This window comes from Myxocyprinus asiaticus, chromosome 22, assembly GCF_019703515.2.
Source record: "Myxocyprinus asiaticus isolate MX2 ecotype Aquarium Trade chromosome 22, UBuf_Myxa_2, whole genome shotgun sequence".
Lineage (NCBI taxonomy): Eukaryota > Metazoa > Chordata > Actinopteri > Cypriniformes > Catostomidae > Myxocyprinus > Myxocyprinus asiaticus.
In genome coordinates, this window is record NC_059365.1 from 19,282,143 (window position 1) to 19,298,982 (window position 16,840).

Here is a 16,840-nt window from a genome sequence, read left to right on the forward strand (position 1 = left end):
GCATTTACACACACACGCACACTCACACACCATCTCACATAAAAACAAGAGCCAAACCAACAATCGGCCCAGCACAAACCATGTAAGAAGCTGGCAGATATGGACAGATGACAGTCTAATTTGAGGCCTGCAGAGTGAATGACTCCCATTACAGCAAAGAGACAAGCTGATTAGGAAATGGACTGAAATAAACAGTCTTGATTTGTACTACTCAGTAGGTTATAACTACTTTACAATATCTGTCTTAATCTTAAAAAACTGTCTTCAAAGCACCATTCAACAGCCAAAATGATTGAGTTAAACCAAATTCTGATGTAGGTGAAGGGGTGGGAATCGTAAGGAAGGAACCTATCTTAGTTTTGATTCCAATTCTTTAACAATTCCATAACAATTTTTTGTCATTTTGAGGAAGAAGGAAATGACAATGTTTGGGAATTTATTTATTTATTCATTTACTATACCCTCGGCAGTCTGTTGGGAAATGAGGACATCATTTCTGATTTCAACAGAACAATAATAACAAATCAGAAATAAATTCATGTCCAGCAAAAAAATCTAAAAATATCATTCCACTTTAAAGGTGGCATAAATGTTCCATTTATACCACAAAAATATATTCAATAGCAGGAAAAAATAAATTCCTGTACTTGAAAGTTGATTTTTCACTCTTGTGCATAGTCAACAGAAAAGAAGATGCATGCTGATTGTTATAACACCAACAAAGTTTAATGTGGCCCTGATGCATATATTGAATATTTTATTACAACGTTCCATCTGCATTGGTGAAAGACAGAATGCTACATCATGAAAAAAATTTGTTTTAGTATTTGGAAAAAAATGGAGCCAGTTCGGAACTAAACCGGTTCTCGATTCCCAACCCTATTTTGGTGTTCGATTTAGTATGTATTTCATGCAAAACAGATGCAGAGATGGGGTTGCAAAGCATCTGCCTGTCCTATTGATGAGCAGGGCACTGCTGGTGAGATCAGAGTGTGGGGTATGTATGGAGGGGACGATGATGAGTGTGGCTGTAGCAGCCCTGTATGTTAAGGAGCACAGATTGGAGAGGCCCCTCTCCTGCCTGTTTTACCACTGAGCATCACTGTCGCTGGGAGGGGTGAGTGGGGCGTGGGCTCGGAGCATGTAGGCACACAAACACGCCCCCCGACAGGGACACAAGGTCCAGGCAGGGCAGGCAGCCCTTAAGAATGCCACAGGAAGGCTGCACGGCCCTGCGGGAGGACAGGCAACCACAAAGAGCGGCTTCATCCCCCATCATCTTCATAAACTTCTTCATCCACTTTCACCTAAAATGTGCTAAATTTGTATGGCTTCCATATACAGTGGCCCCAAAAAAGCCACAGTAACAAAACATCAAACCAAGTGCCGTTTATATTAAAGAAACTTTTCAAACAAAATACACTCACTGAGCACTTTATTAGGAACACCTGTACACCTACTTATTCATGCGATTATCTAATCATCCAATCATGTGGCAGCAGTGCAATGCATAAAATCATGCAGATACGATATGGGTCAAGAGCTTCAGTTACTGTTCACATCAAACAGTGATTTCGACTGTGGCATGATTGTTGGTGGCATGATTGTTGGTGCCAAACGGGCTGGTTGAGTATTTCTGTAACTGCTGATCTCCTGGGATTTTCACGCACAACAGTCTCTAGAGTTTACTCAGAATGGTGCCAAAAAAAAAACATCCAGTCAGCGGTAGTTCTGAGGATGGAGACACCTTGTTGATGAGAGAGGTCAACAGAGAATGGCCAGACATGTTCGAGCTGACAGAAAGGCTACGATATCTCAGATAACTGTAGTGAACAGAAAAGCATATCAGAATACACAGCACGTCAAACCTTGAGGCGGATGAGCTACAACAGCAGAAGACCACGTTAGGTTACACTTCTGTTAACCAAGAACAGAAAGTTGAGGCTGCAGTGGGCACATGCTCAAAAACAAAAATGAAAAGTTGAAGATTGGAAAAACGTAGCCAGGTCTTATGAATCTCGATTTCTGCTGAGGCACACAGATGGTAGGGTTAGAATTTGGTGCCAACAGCATGAATCCATGGACCCAACCTGCCTTGTGTCAACAGCTAGTGGCAGTGGTGTAATGGTGTGGGGAATATTTTCTTTGCACACTTTGGGCCCGTTAATATCAATCAATCATCGCTTCAATGCCACAGACTATTTGATTATTGTTGCTGACCATGTGTGTCCCTTCATGGCCACAATTTACCCATCTTCTAATGGCTACTTCCAGCATGATAATGTACCATGTCACAAAACAAAACTTGCCTCAGACTGGTTTCATGAACATGACAATAATGTCAACATGGACCAGAAACTCAAAGGAATGTTTCCAACATCTTGTGGAATCCATGCCACAAATAACTGAGGCTGTTTAGAGAGCAAAGGGAGGTCCTATTCAGTATTAGTATGGTTTTCCTAATAAGGTGTTCAATGAATGCAAGTTTGTTAGGTTTAAAATGCTATAACAATAGATACACTTCAAAATGAAGACAAAAAGTATTTGGTCACTTTCTGGTTGTTAAACTTAGTGGAACATGTCTATAGTTAACGTGATGAACTACACCTGTTGTTACTCTGCTAGAAGATCTGCTGGAAGCCTTCATACATACATTAAACTTAAAACAACCATAGGACCGTTTGGTTGAAAGTAATTGCAAAAATGGCTAAGAAAAGTGAAAAAGTTAATTCTGAGAAAATTTGTTTTTTCAATGCCACTTGGTTTGATATTTTGTAATTTAATGCAATGACATTCAGACATTTATAAGCATGACTCTAGTGTCCAAATATGTTTTGGGGCAACTGTATGCAAAAACAAGAGATACTGTATGTCAGGCTTACATATCATATGCACACATTGCTAAAGCAGGGTTATAAATGCGGGGTCAGTGTTGAAGCTGTGGGCAGGATTCTGGAGAGGAAATGTACGTGAAAGATCTAATATAGCCAAAAGCAGCTGAAAGCTGGTCTAAGCCAAAGGGTCAAGGAGAAGTCAAGTGTTGAGTATGAAGGTTCATTAAGGGATAAGAGGGGGAGGGGTCAGGGTAAGGTTTTGTGTGTAAGCAGACTTTTACCTCACAGAGAGGGTCGGAGACAACTGCATCTGCTCTGAGAATGCAGCAGAATGACACAAATCCTCTAAAACCAATGAGAGAAGAAAACAGAAAATTACTCAGTGCACACAGATGGAGAAATAATACTTATCATGGGAATTGTGCTGACACCTTTAAGTAGTTTCTGCTGGTTGGTGAGGATCTTTCTGATCTCGTTCAGCCAGGCAATCTTCACCTCCACTGTGGGTGCCTGTGAGAAGTATCAGAATTCCTCACGAGTCTGGTCTAAATGTTTTGCATAGCAAGGGTATATAATAGTCATCATGGTCAATGCCCTTATAGGAATAGTTCACCCAAAAATGTCAATTCTGTCATCATTTACTCTCCCTCATGTTGTTCTAAACTCATATGATTTTCTTTCTTCTGCGAAACATAATAGAAGATTTTTTTTGCTGAATATCCTGACTGCTCTTTCTTTTCACATCTATAAAAGTTCTGGTTCCTGTAGCTCAACTGGTAGAGCGTGGTACTAACAATGCCATGGTTGGGGGTTCGATTCCTAGGGAGCACACTGATAAACATACTTATTAAATGTATAGCCTGAATGCACTGTAAGCTGCTTTTGATCAAAGTATCTGCCAAATACATTAATGTATATGTTACCATAAATAAAAAGTGAATTTGGACAGGGCTGTCAAGGTTTGAGAGCTACGGCAAAGTGGAAGACTTTCAGCTAATAACGATTTACATTTTTATGGACTAACTTTATAGTGCTGTTTTGTCATTGTTGGAGTTCAAAAGTCTCTTGTCCACATTCACTTTAACTGTATGAAAATGAGCCGCTTGCACATTCTGCAAAATAACTCCTTTGTGTTTGATAAAGTCATACAGGACTGGAACAACATGAGGGTGAGTAAATGATGTCAGAATGTTCATTTTTGGGTGAACTGTCCCTTTAAATGTTCTTACCTGTATCACATAGACCTCCTCTCTGCCACTGTACCAGATCTCAAACTTCTTGACGTCTCCTTTGATTTTTTCCGTAATGCCTACTGCACTCATCTGCCAGTAAAATAAAACACACCAAGCATTTTATACTCACGGAAGTAAAAAACAAAACAAAAAAACACGCAATTCTGGAAACAGACAGGTCATTAACCCCCACTATACCTCTGCCACATACATACTATATAATCTGTGATGTAGTACTAAATTTTGCATACACGTGAGGCTGGCAGTGCTGTATTCACAGCAGGTGGTATCTCTACCTTTAGACAGTGCTTGAAGCTGTAGGAGGGGGTCTTCTCAGCGTTCTCTCCATGCTCCTCCCTGCGCTTGCAGAAGAGGAGTGCGTGCTCATGCAGGAACAGGTGTCGCTGCATGGGTTTGAAGCGCGCCAGCTCCTTCACTCGGGTTGGACCCTTCTTATGACTAATCCATACACTGAAAGAGCCCTGCATTAGCACACGGCCCAGATCGCCGAGATCTCCCTGCAACGTACAGCATGTTGACTACGCATTCTCAGACAGACACTCATACATTAAGTTGGTAAAAATCACACCTCATATCCAGTGATGGCGATCTGATGCATTGAGTCATTGACTGATTTAAGCAGGTCCAGCATGGCTGCTAGCGCCCCCTGCAGCTCAGAAATTCTCTCACAGCCTGAGCTGTACTTCAGAAGCTCCTAACAGACATACAAACAAATTCCTTTGATCTACAAGACAGAAAATAATTGCAGAGCTGAAAATCATTTTTGACAGCCTGGATTACAGGTTGAGAGGTCTTATGGACAAAAAATATATAAGGTGACAGTCTCCTTAAAATATACTAGTGACTAGTGTGTTAAGGCTTTTCCACCATCAGGCCAAACGGTTCTGAGGATGTTGAGTAATGGTTCCAGTAGCACTTCCACTTGAACACAGTTCGGTATGGTACAATTACAAACCATTCCCAGCAAAGATGTCTCAGCACGATTAGCAAACCGTACTCATGACAGAGAACCGTGCTGGTTGAACAGTGGCAGAGAGGAGTGGTTGCTCATTCAGTGCATTCAAATCCTAAACTGCAAAAACACATTAGATTCAACAAGCTAGGATCGGTACAGAATGGCACAGTTGAGCAAAGGTAACCATTTGGCCTGATTGTTGAAATGTGCCTGAAGTGTACTTTTGTATTCTAGATCTCACCTTTAATAGAAGCTGGTACTTTGTAAGGCGCTGGACTGGTTTCAGCAGGTATGAATCAAGAGCAAGTTTGTGTTCCAGCTTCTTTTGGCACTCCTAAGGCAAACAGCACACATCTCACTATTTAAATACTGTAGATGCACAGCAGTGTGCTGCAAAGTGATTTTGTAGGTAAGTGGAGACAGTTTTTAATACCTGGAAGAATAAACAATCAGAAAACTGCCTCCATAAGGATTCTGATCGAGGCTTGTTTTGACAGTAACATTCATATAAATGGAAATTCTCTTTCTGAAAACATACAGATATTAATTGTCAGATTTGTTTGGTAAAAACACAACGAGAATGACGTGACCACGAACCTACTAGATTAATTTGGTGTTTTAAACTGTGACCTGCATTTCTCACCCGTTTCAAAAAACAAGCCCCTACTGCCTCAGGGGTGTCCAGACAGCTCTCCAAATCCTGGAGGAAGACACTGTAGAACAGAAGCCACAAGTCAAACATTTTGGCAACAGTGCAGGCCAAGCTACAAGATACTCATTATTTAAACTAGTAAAATGACGGTCAAACTACCATTTTGATAAAGTTGTTTTAGACAGTCCACTGGAAAAAAACAAACATTCAAAATAAACCAATTCACTAAAATAAAAGAATGCATTCGTGACATGCAGGTACTTTATATGTCAGTACAATGCAACAACATATATGTACAAAATAAGTACATTGTATCAAATGCTTAAGTACATAGTAGTTAAAGACACCTAATATAAAGTATATATTGATAGACTGTTTGTCTTGTTAATAATATGATGCATGGAGTACAGCTGCAGGTTATATAAAACACTCTCCCTTGCAAAATTTTCATTTTTAAAGGCAAGAGAACTGCTTCCTTGTCAGATTAGAATGAAATCTTAATTTTAATGGCAGTACATCTCATCTGTGATCAGATTTTCTAAAGCTACGGCCAGTTGTGTAGTTCACAGTGTCGAGTAAGTTACTCAAAATAAGTAATCCACTACAAATAACTAATTACTTCTTTAAAAAAATCAGATTACTTGACTGATTACTTAATATAAAAAGTAATCACATTGCTAATTATTTTCTAAATCACTTTTCCTAGAAAAGTCTTTGGTTTTCCGCTCATTCAAAATGTCTATATTTCCTCCTCATTCATTGTCGCACACTCTTCAGCTGTCTCAGAAATGCTAACAGACATTCTGTACACATTAATTTATATATTCTCCCCAATTTGGAATGCCCAATTCCCAACGTGCTCTAAGTCCTCGTGGTGGCGGAGGACGAATCTCAGTTGCCTCCACGTCTGAGACCGTCAATCCACGCATCTTATCACATGGCTTGTTGAGCACGTTACCGCAGAGACATTGTGCGTGTGGAAGCTTCACGCCATTCTCCGCAGCATCCACGCACAACTCACCATGCACCCCACCGAGAGCGAACCACATGACAGTGACCATGAGGAGGTTACCCCATGTGACTCTACCCTCCCTAGCAACCAGGCCAATTTGGTTGCTTAGGAGACCTGGCTGGAGTCACTCAGCACGCTCTGGATTCGAACTCATGACTCCAAGGGTGGTATTCAGCGTCTTTAATCGCTGAGCTACCCAGGCCCCCCATGAATTTATATTTATATGTATAATACATAGTACTTTAGCGCAAGTAATGTACTTAAAAGTAATTACTTTAATTGAAAGTCAGTAACTGTAATCTGATTACAAGAATTTAAAATGCAATGTTTTACACTACTTTTTGACTTAAAAGTAATTAGGTTACAGTAACTAATTACTTTGTAATCGGATACAACCACCAATAACGTGAGAGCAACAGCAGTAAGAACGCCCACTAGTGACTTCACAGTAGAGACACTAGCGATATCCAGCGACAGTGTTGCTGCTGGTGTGAATGGGGCTTTAGGGGAGCACAGCTAGGGCAACACCTGGCTACAAGTATGTCCCACATCTAGTATGCACTACATCAAATATGCACAACAAATCTGCCAAGTAAAACTAGATGCATAAATAGTCTGACAACCATTTTGGTTCCTTATTTCCCTAGTCACATTATGCCTTTTTCTGTCTGATAAGATTGACTGACACACAGTATGAAGTCACACAGCTGTCTGTCAGAGGCCCCTGCACTGCTGATGCTCTGCCTTCCAGCTGAGTTCTCATTGGCTTAATCAAATTCTTACTTGACCAACAGCCATTTAGCTGTAATTAAAGTGCTTTAATTAACAGCTTCCTGCAGTCAACCAATTTGCCTCAGCAGGGATGAAGACCCAGCAGGCAAGACAGGCTTCAAAGCCACTAGCAGCACAGCTGCATAAACCAGATAAGTCATATGTAAAATTAGGGAAGAATTTTTTTTATAAATGTATCATAACGTCAAAACTGTGCAGTTGGGTCTTTTATCTCATAGAAAACAGAATCTTATTTCAGTCCTCAGCTATTGTTTACACATTGCTGCTTCTGTTGTCAACATGTGAACAATGCAAGTGTATGTGTTTGGCCTTGCCTGCTATGGAAGTTGAAGATATCAGGCAAGTTTCCAAACAGCACATCTCTCTTGTTGCAAAGACTTGTTGGCAGGAGAGAAGCAAGAGACGGATTGTCCATCTCTGCCCGATAGCCCTGCAAGTCCACATAATTATATAGCAAATCCATACCATCGCCACCTCTGCTCAATGCCAGATTCATATAAAAATTCCATGAAGGTTTCATCCACCTACCAGGAGCACCGCCAGCAGCTCCTCCACATAGACCCTTTCTGTCTCTATCAGCTCATTCATCACATGTCTGCACACATGCACACACACAAACACACACACAAACACAAACACACACACACACACACACACACACACACACACACACACAGAGATTCACAGGATCAGACATGTATCGTTCATTCCAAGTAAAATCATAGATAGTTTAACTTGGGTAGATAAAGTGGCAGACTCACCGTTTCAGGAGGTCAGTGCCGTCCTCTCCATCTACACTGTAGGGCAGACAGCTTTGAGTCTGATAGTCATGAATCACCTCAATCTGACAGACAAACACTCAATGATTTCCTTAATACATAACCCAGGCTTACACACAGTATAACAGACAATTCACATTACTTGATTGTATTTTGATCCTAAAACAATGTATCACAGAAAGTGGTGCTTACCTTCCTGGAGTTTGGGCTTTTCCTTGATGCTCTTTTGCCTGGCAGTGGGAGGTCAAACGTGAACTTTAAACTGGAATTAAAATCTGTTAAAAAAGTTAAGAGTTTCTGGATAAGATACAAATCCAAAAAACACTTGTAACATGACAACTAGATTTTTACAAAAAATACTTCTGAGAAAATGTTCTTTGTTTTTGGTTCTTGCTGCCATGATGGTAGGGTGCGTGTTGCTAGGGTGATGTGGGTGGTTGCTGCTAGGTGGTCCCAAGATAAGAGTTTGCTTTGGATCCCTCATTTAAATGTATAGTTTAACCAAAAATGAAAATTCTCTCAACATTTACTCACCCTCATGCCATCCCAGATATGTATGACTTTATTTTTTTCTGCAGAACACAATTACTTTTGTGCTGTCTTTTTGATTTTTGGAGCTTCAAAGTTCTGGCCATCATTCACATGCATTGAAAGGACCTACAGAACTGAAATATTATTCTAAAAATCTTTGTTTGTGTTCAGCAGAAGAAAAACTCACACACATCTGAGATGTCATGAAAGTGAGTAAATGATGAGAGAATTCCCTTAATAACTTCAATATCAAGTATATAGGAATTTATTTTCACCCATTTTATTATCCGCTCAGGGAAAATCATAAGTCTGAACACTTTGAAAATAATAGCCTACTATTAGGTTGCACAGTTTGAGGTATCATTTAAGTCCAAACGGTGCGGGACAAGTTACATGTTAAAGTTTAATATTGAAAACATGTATATTTTAACAGGTGTTTAAACTTAAATTGCTCATACTTAAGAATTACGGGTTTGTACTGATGAGATCCTTAAAAATAAGTTTTTACAGTGCATAATACAATATTAAAATGAAGACCAGTCACTTGCATAGCAAACAGAGTTACATCTGCAGTCCTCTACTACACACAATCAATTTGTGTAAACGCGTAAACGGTATCAGTAAAGACATTTAAACAACCAGATAGGTCTACACATAAGACAGTAAATGCAATTCAAATATCAGTTTAATCCAACTTTGGCAGTCATTCAGAAGACTTCACCAGTTCATATCCTCTGTCAGTGAATAAAATCTTCCCTAAATGGCAAAAGCTCTGCAGATTCAAAGTGTTTTAGCTACAGATCAGTGTTTTAGCTGTATTGCTTCACATTGCATGATTGTCACATCTTTTTTTAATGCGCTGTTACCCATCTGTGCTAAAGATGACAGTATGTCATGTAAGCTCTGCATGTCTCTATCGCTCTCTCCCTTGATCTCTCCATCTTAATGTGCTTCCAACACTCTCACAACTTCTCAAAAGCATTAAGACTGGGTGACAGAGATGCTTCTATATCTCTATATTCTCTGTTATTATGCCTAATATATTTGGGTAAATAAAAATATAATAATGTACAGAGTTTGTATTTTCAGGGCAAATGGAGGAGTTGGGGGCTGCGGAAACAGTCAATGTGAGTATTTTACTACTCTTCAGCATCGTTCACAAAACTCAAACAAAAGGGCACTCAGTGGCCAAGTAATCACACACAAACGAGACAATAATTCTTGTCGCACACACAGGAACAGTCTCTCTCTGGTCTCTTTCTTTTCTCTCAACTGATGTGCTTGTCTGCCTTTTCAGGTCTACCTCTGCCATCACTATAACGAGAGACAGGTGTTAATGATAATGACAGCCCAGGTGACAAGCCTTACTGCCCTCCCTCTCCCTGACACATGACCATGCCCCCAAACCCCCACCACCCGATTCAGCCCGGGGCAACATCCGGCCTGCCAACCCCCCCTCAGTCAGCCACAGCCATCTGTGCCCCCAGTCTGTGGACCACCTTGAAACGGCTGAAGTGCCAGGTACTAAAGGGTGATCCCCGCGTTGGTATCTTTCATGTGGTGGAGCCATTGGAATGGGGCATGATCTGAGCAGAGGGTGAATGCCTGACCCAGCAGGCAGTAGCGGAGAGTGAGGACAGCCCACTTGATCGCAAGACACTCCTTCTCAATGGTACTGTACTGTGTCTCCCTCAAGGAGAGCTTGTGACTTATGAACAGTACCGGCCATTCCTCCCCTCCCACCTCCTGCGAGAGCATCGCCCCCAGCCCCCTGTCGGATGCATCCGTCTGCAAAATAAATGGGAGAGAGAAGTTAGGAGCATGTAAAAGTGGCCCCCCCCAAAGCACAGACTTTACTTTTAGGAAAGCCTGTTGGCACGTCTCTGTCCACTGGACCGGATCGGGGCCCCCATTCTAGTAAGATCAGTAAATGGGCTAGTGACGTCAGAGTAACTAGGCACAAACCTTCGGTAGTAGCCAGCCAGCCCCAGAAACTGTCTTACCTCCTTTTTGGTCTTGGGCCTCAGGCAGGCCGCGATCACTGCGGTTTTGTTAACCTGGGGTCGCACCTGCCCGTGACCAAGTGGAACCCCAGATACCAAACTTCCACCCGCCCAATTGCACACTTCTTTGGGTTGGCCATGAGTCCCGGCCATTGCAGCGACCTCAGGACAGCTCTTATATTTTGCATGTGCTGCCAGCATATGCTGTATGTGGTCTGAGAATTTTGTCCATGAGATGCTAAAAACGTGGCCAGGGCCCCGAACAAACTGAATGGAAGAGTCACAAATTGGTGTACATTTTTTATCAGGGAGAATGGAGTTGCCAGAAGGAATCTGCCAATAACCCTTTTCCAGTGTCTAATAAAACTCCCAACCAATCGAGCAACTCATAAATCCGAGGCATTGTGAATGTATCAAATTTGGACACTGCGTTCACTTTGCGATAGTCTACACAGAACCAGACCGTCCTGTCGCCCCACCTTGCACCAAGTGTTGGTGGATAGAGGTTTGGGTAGAACCCGAATCCATCAAAGCTTGATATGTTTCCCCTTTTAAATTCACCACTATCCTTGCCCGATCGCGGCCTGCGGAGCATCAGCGATCCGGATCAGCGTCCCCACGTCCATCACTGGACACCAATCCTGGCAGTGCCCGGCTTCCCCGCAGCTCACACAGACCAGCCCAGGTTTCACTACTGTGCCCATGGGGGCAGTCTCGACAACCTGGGGGTAGGGAGAGTGGAGGGAGACAGAGACATTGGTCAGGTGGCCATCTCCACACCTCGGCCGTCTTTTCAATAAGTCGAGGTAGGCCTCTGGATCATCGCTCTGCCCCATCTTGATGAGGGTAACAGGGGTTGTGGGCTCCAGGGTCGCAGCTGCAGCCCCCTCTCTGGTGATCAGGCTCCGGAATGCCTGCAGATCCTCCGCTTGGGCATGGAAATGCTGTTCCTGCTCCAGGCATAAATCCATGAGGGCTTGATGTTGGTTCTGCTGGATGCTGGCGAGGGACTTGATTACTTCGCTCAGTGGTGAAGGTTCTATGACAACGTTATCCTCCAAATCCCGGGTTTCGGCACCAGTGTAACAGAGTTCGCATTTTCAGGGCAAATGGAGGAGTCAGAGGGCAGCGGAAACAGTCAACCTGAGTATTTTATTACTCTTCAGCGTCATTCACAAAACTCAAACAAAAGGGCACTCAGTGGCCAAGTAATCACACACAAACGAGACAGTAATTCTTGTTGCACACACAGGAACAGTCTCTCTCTGGTCTCTCTCTTATCTCTCAACTGATGCACTTGTCTGTCTTTTCAGGTCTCCCTCTACCATCACTATAAAGGGAGACAGGTGTTAATGATAATGAAAGCCCAGCTGATGAGCCTTACCACTCTCCCTCTCCTGCAGACAGACACATGACCATGCCCCCATCCCTACAAATAAATATATATTATTTATGTTTGGATTCTATCTTAAACAGTAATGCTTTCAAATTTTACACAAAGGCATTAATTTGACTCTATAGGTAAGCTTTGTTATAGATCCCTGGAGGTAATAAGGATATTTAATGTATGTGTGAATTGCAGATGACCCCTATAGCACAACTCCCCAGGCAGTCTTTCTTATCTGCAGGGACTGATTAGGAGGAAGCAGCAGCGTTCGTTCATAAATCTGGATAGTCAGTTGGTTTCAGAGATTTCTTTGCAGCTCGCACAATGCAGTCCACTTAAAGTGAAGCTTTGATCAGGAGGCTTGACAGCTTCATTAAAGTGTACGCTTTTGAATACATTTTACACTGTAGCAGGTGATGTACATGACAGAGTAATGCTGTCTGGCTTAATTTCCTAGCTAAGAAACATTTAACACAAAATCTTGCAAGGATGTATTAACTATTTATGAGATGGCAAGTGATCATGGCTGAAACATATTCAATATAATTGGACCTAAAACTAAAGCTGTCTTTTTCAAAGGTGTGCACAGGCACATACCATGTTTTGGGGAGAAGAGAGGGGATTTGGAGCGTGGTGGGTTCTCTGGTCGAGGGGCCACCAGTTGCACTGGCCGGACATGTTTGTCTGCCAGTTTCTTTAAGCAGTTCTGTCTGGATTGAATCAGAGCCTGCACAGAGCTATGCTTTTCAAATGCCTTCCCTATATGATCCTGGAGCAGACACACATAAGACAGTCACATTTATGTTCAGCAATCAGAGAAAACAATCCTACTAATCATAAAAAAATAAATTAAAAAACATACTTCCACTGCACCAATCACATAGCATGCAAATAACTGTACACATTTATGAAATACATAAATATATCCTAAAATGCATTTCAATTACATTTATTTGTATAGAAATTTTCACAGCAGATTTACAAGGAGTTGTGCCTTACAAACCCCACAGCAAGCAAATGTGACAGTGGCAAGGAAAAATTCTCACGATGTAAATAAAAAGTGAGTAAGATATTACATTAAATTAGTAGGCTAGTAAAGCTACTATATCCAGGATACAATTATAGGCTAAGTTGGCTCATATATCTGTCTCTCTTTTTAAGGAATGGTCACAAACTATTAGTATATACCTGTAGGTAAGGATTGAGCACAGATTCATACTCCAGAAAGAGCACATCAGCACCTTCACTGAGGAGAGGTGGCGCCCCCTCCTGGAACTTCTCAATATTTCGAAGCGCTGTCTGTGCACCCTCTTTAGACTGAAATTTATCTACCTGCTGATTGGCCAAGAGATAAGCCCCATCATCACACCAGCACTGGGCCTAAAGACAAATAACAGAAAGTGTAAAACCATAAAGATTAACACTGGAATATCCTCAAAAACTGAACACTGGCTGTTGTTCTAAATACAAAACTAAATTAACATGATTTTAAGGCGTTTTAAGCCTTGATAATGGCATGCGTTGTTTAAGAGTGGGTGTTAAAGAAATAGAGAATGTATGAAGTGTTAGCCCACCTCTTCAAGACGTAGCAATAAGGTCTGTACTTGTTTCAGTATGTTGCGTTTAGTAGTGAGGGTAGAGGTCAGGATGTCACATTGATGTCTGAGTTCATTACAGCGTTGTATTATCATAGCCATGGCGTAGTGATGTCCAGCAGCCAGCTGATGTCCATGCAGGATAAGAACCTGAGCCAGACTCATCTCCTCCTTAAACACACACACTGCTGTCAGAAAGATCAGTATTTAAAAAGTGTCTACACATACCACATGAACAGGAAGACATAATGCAGTTACCTGTGCACGTTTTTCTAGACTGTCCAGCTCTTTGATGGTCTGCTCTGTTTGGGCCATTGACTCTCCTGTGACTCTTATCTTCCTTTCCTGAGCTCTTAACTTCTCTAAAGAGCACTCCAACTGACAGAGACAGAACATGAGAAAACTTGATAAAATACTTCAAATAACACTTCTTATTCACATTTCTTTTTTTAATCAACCCCTCTTTTTTAGTAATATGTGGTCTGAAGTTGTCCTGCTGGAAAATGCAGGGACATCCCTGGAAAAGACAGTGTTGGATGGCAGTATATGTTGCTCCAAAATCTTTACATATCTGTCTGCATTCATGGTGTTCTCACAGATGTGCAAGTTACCCATGCCATTGGCACTGACACACCCCTGGCCCATACAGACACTGGCTTTTGGATCAGACGCTAATAACAGCTTGGATAGCCCTTTTTCTCTTTGGACCGGATAACACGATGGCTTTGTTTTTCAAAAACTTTTTGAAATGTGGACTCTTCAGATCAAAAAACACAGTTCCACTGTTCTACTTTCCATCTAAGATGAGACCAAGCCCAGAGAAGTCAGCAGCGCTTCTGGACAGTGTTGATGAATGGCTTCTGCTTTGCATAGTAAAGTCTTAACTTGCATCTGTGGATGCAGCGGCAAGTGTTGTCAACTAACAAAGGTTTACTAAAGTTATCCAAAACCCATGTTCATGATATCCATTACAGATGAACGCCGTATACAAGACAGTGACATCTGAGGGGTCACAGATCACGTACATTCAGAAATGGGTTTCATCTTGCCCTTTACGCAATGGAGATTTGACCATATTCCTTGAATCTTTTAACTATATTGTGCACTGTAGAGGATGAAATGCCCAAAATCCAAGGTAAAACATCATATAATGTGTAGTTGTAGTGTTTTCAACATACCAAAGAATGAATATAATTTACAAATCAGTCTTTTTGTTTTTATTATAATTTTTCATGCTGTCCCAGTTTTTTCAGAATTGGGGTTGTAAGAATCGATCACTGAAAAGCCCATATTTATTGGCAACTGTCCTTGCATCGCAGCACTTCTGTATGATAAATTGCTTGTATTTTTCTCAGGGGGTGTAGAAATGATTTGAAAAGTAGGGGAACATAAATGCATATGTATTGATAATATTCTGAAATTTCCTAAAATGGTTGCTACACCCTGTTTTATATCCTTTTTCTTTTTTTTTTTTTTTTTTGCATTTGTAATTAGCTTTGGATAAAAGTATCTTATAAATGAATACATTTAAATGTACTTCTTGCCTTTAACAAACCAAAATCACCCAGCACATCTGTTCATGATCAAATCTCTGTACTGGCTGTGCAAAAAGTGAGTGGCTTTTTTTGTGAGCCAAGGTTGTATGTCAGTTATATGATCTGTCTTTGCTTAAAGCGATGAGAACACTGTTTGGAACATTTTAGGGACAATGACGCACCTTCTGAAAGCTATGCTCATATCTCAACAATTGTAAATATTGCTGGAGTTTGAGGTGGTGCTTGTCAAAGAAGCCATCAAAAGATATCTCCATGTCTTTGAGCTGAGCTAGCAACCTGTAGGAACAAATACAGGTATATCAGGACACTTGATTAGGTTCACATTCATAAAAATAATTTTTTAGATGAAAATTGGCTAGACCTCTGCATAGTATCCCAGTCCTGGGTTATGTCCCAACGAGTGTCAGAGTCCCCCTCCTTTCTAGAAGTCTCTAGGTTGGAGAGCAGCTGTCGACCCTCCCTCATTACTGATCTTATGGCATCCTGCACCAACAGACAACAAAAACACCTTGCACTGTTTTCAGCTGTCATTGACATCACAGAGCCATGAGGAAAAACAAAAGCAACAGCCCAGTGGGGCAGGAACACAAAGGCAAGAAAGAAACCAAAAGTGACTGCAGACACAAACAAATTCCCAAAGTCTGTGCAAACTAAATAAATATAGTTCTCTTGAGATTTTCACTTTACATCTTTTCGATGCTTTCCTTGGGACAAAAAGTGTTGTAAGCAATTACAGGCTAATTTTAGGTTTTGTCTGCACATACTTTTCATTGTTTTGAAGTCTGTAAAGTTAATTACTACAGCCTTTAAATATCAGCAATGATCACTTATAATGGTATAGTTCAACCAAAAATAAAAATTCTGTAATTATTTACTCACCCTCATGTCATTACAAACCCCTATGATGTTATATGGCATACCGAACATAATGCATACGATTTAGTACTGTCAGTTGATTATTTTTTTTAATCGCAATTAATTGCATAATTTTTCATAGTTAATCGCAATTAATTGCAGATTTTCAAAGTGCTGAAATTTGACACTATATATACTTATTTTCTTGTCAAAATGCATGTATTTCCATCTTTGGAAAGAAAACAAAACAATATGAAACAATATAATGCTTTATTAACATTTTCCAAACAAACCTTCTACAACAAATGCACTAAAATTTCCCAAAGTCTAAGTGGGAGTTTGACTACTTGAAAGAACTAGTTCCCTTATGACTCAGTACACTTGGCATTGCGTGCAAACGCATATGGGGGAGTGTCCTTCCACACAACCTAGTTGAAACCTCTCTACAATAACGCCACTATTCTAATATTGGCTATGGTGTTTGAGCGCTCCCCTTTTAGGCACAAAGCTGTTTGCTATAAAAGCAAGCATGCAAACACCATTCCTCAGAATTTCTTCCTTCATGACAGCGATTCATCTCTCGTCTAGAAGCCCTCTACTGCTTTGCCATCGACTACACGAGTTAGCGGGCAGGAT

At 41.1% G+C, this 16,840-nt stretch overlaps 1 protein-coding gene across 6 annotated transcripts in view; it reads right to left on the reverse strand.

Annotated features, from left to right (window-relative positions):
- LOC127413248 (proto-oncogene DBL-like) overlaps nucleotides 1–16,840 on the reverse strand; it is a 40,186-nt gene that overhangs the window by 4,043 nt on the left and 19,303 nt on the right. For 5 of the 6 annotated variants that reach the window (XR_007892553.1, XM_051650217.1, XM_051650216.1 and 2 more), the window contains 18 exons: nucleotides 15,711–15,832; nucleotides 15,511–15,625; nucleotides 14,052–14,171; nucleotides 13,773–13,964; nucleotides 13,387–13,578; nucleotides 12,796–12,967; nucleotides 8,470–8,552; nucleotides 8,260–8,342; nucleotides 8,027–8,093; nucleotides 7,813–7,928; nucleotides 5,686–5,755; nucleotides 5,476–5,568; nucleotides 5,284–5,376; nucleotides 4,656–4,781; nucleotides 4,363–4,584; nucleotides 4,064–4,156; nucleotides 3,266–3,344; nucleotides 3,116–3,179 (listed from right to left, as the gene is read on the reverse strand). Coding sequence is in view for 5 of the 6 variants with exons in the window: in XM_051650217.1 (XP_051506177.1) it covers nucleotides 3,116–3,179; nucleotides 3,266–3,344; nucleotides 4,064–4,156; nucleotides 4,363–4,584; nucleotides 4,656–4,781; nucleotides 5,284–5,376; nucleotides 5,476–5,568; nucleotides 5,686–5,755; nucleotides 7,813–7,928; nucleotides 8,027–8,093; nucleotides 8,260–8,342; nucleotides 8,470–8,552; nucleotides 12,796–12,967; nucleotides 13,387–13,578; nucleotides 13,773–13,964; nucleotides 14,052–14,171; nucleotides 15,511–15,625; nucleotides 15,711–15,832 (2,102 nt within the window). In the remaining variant the exon portion in view is untranslated. Of the gene's footprint in view, nucleotides 1–1,090; nucleotides 1,233–3,115; nucleotides 3,180–3,265; nucleotides 3,345–4,063; nucleotides 4,157–4,362; nucleotides 4,585–4,655; nucleotides 4,782–5,283; nucleotides 5,377–5,475; nucleotides 5,569–5,685; nucleotides 5,756–7,812; nucleotides 7,929–8,026; nucleotides 8,094–8,259; nucleotides 8,343–8,469; nucleotides 8,553–12,795; nucleotides 12,968–13,386; nucleotides 13,579–13,772; nucleotides 13,965–14,051; nucleotides 14,172–15,510; nucleotides 15,626–15,710; nucleotides 15,833–16,840 lie in introns of all 6 variants that reach the window. The other variant, XM_051650220.1, reaches the window with a different exon arrangement.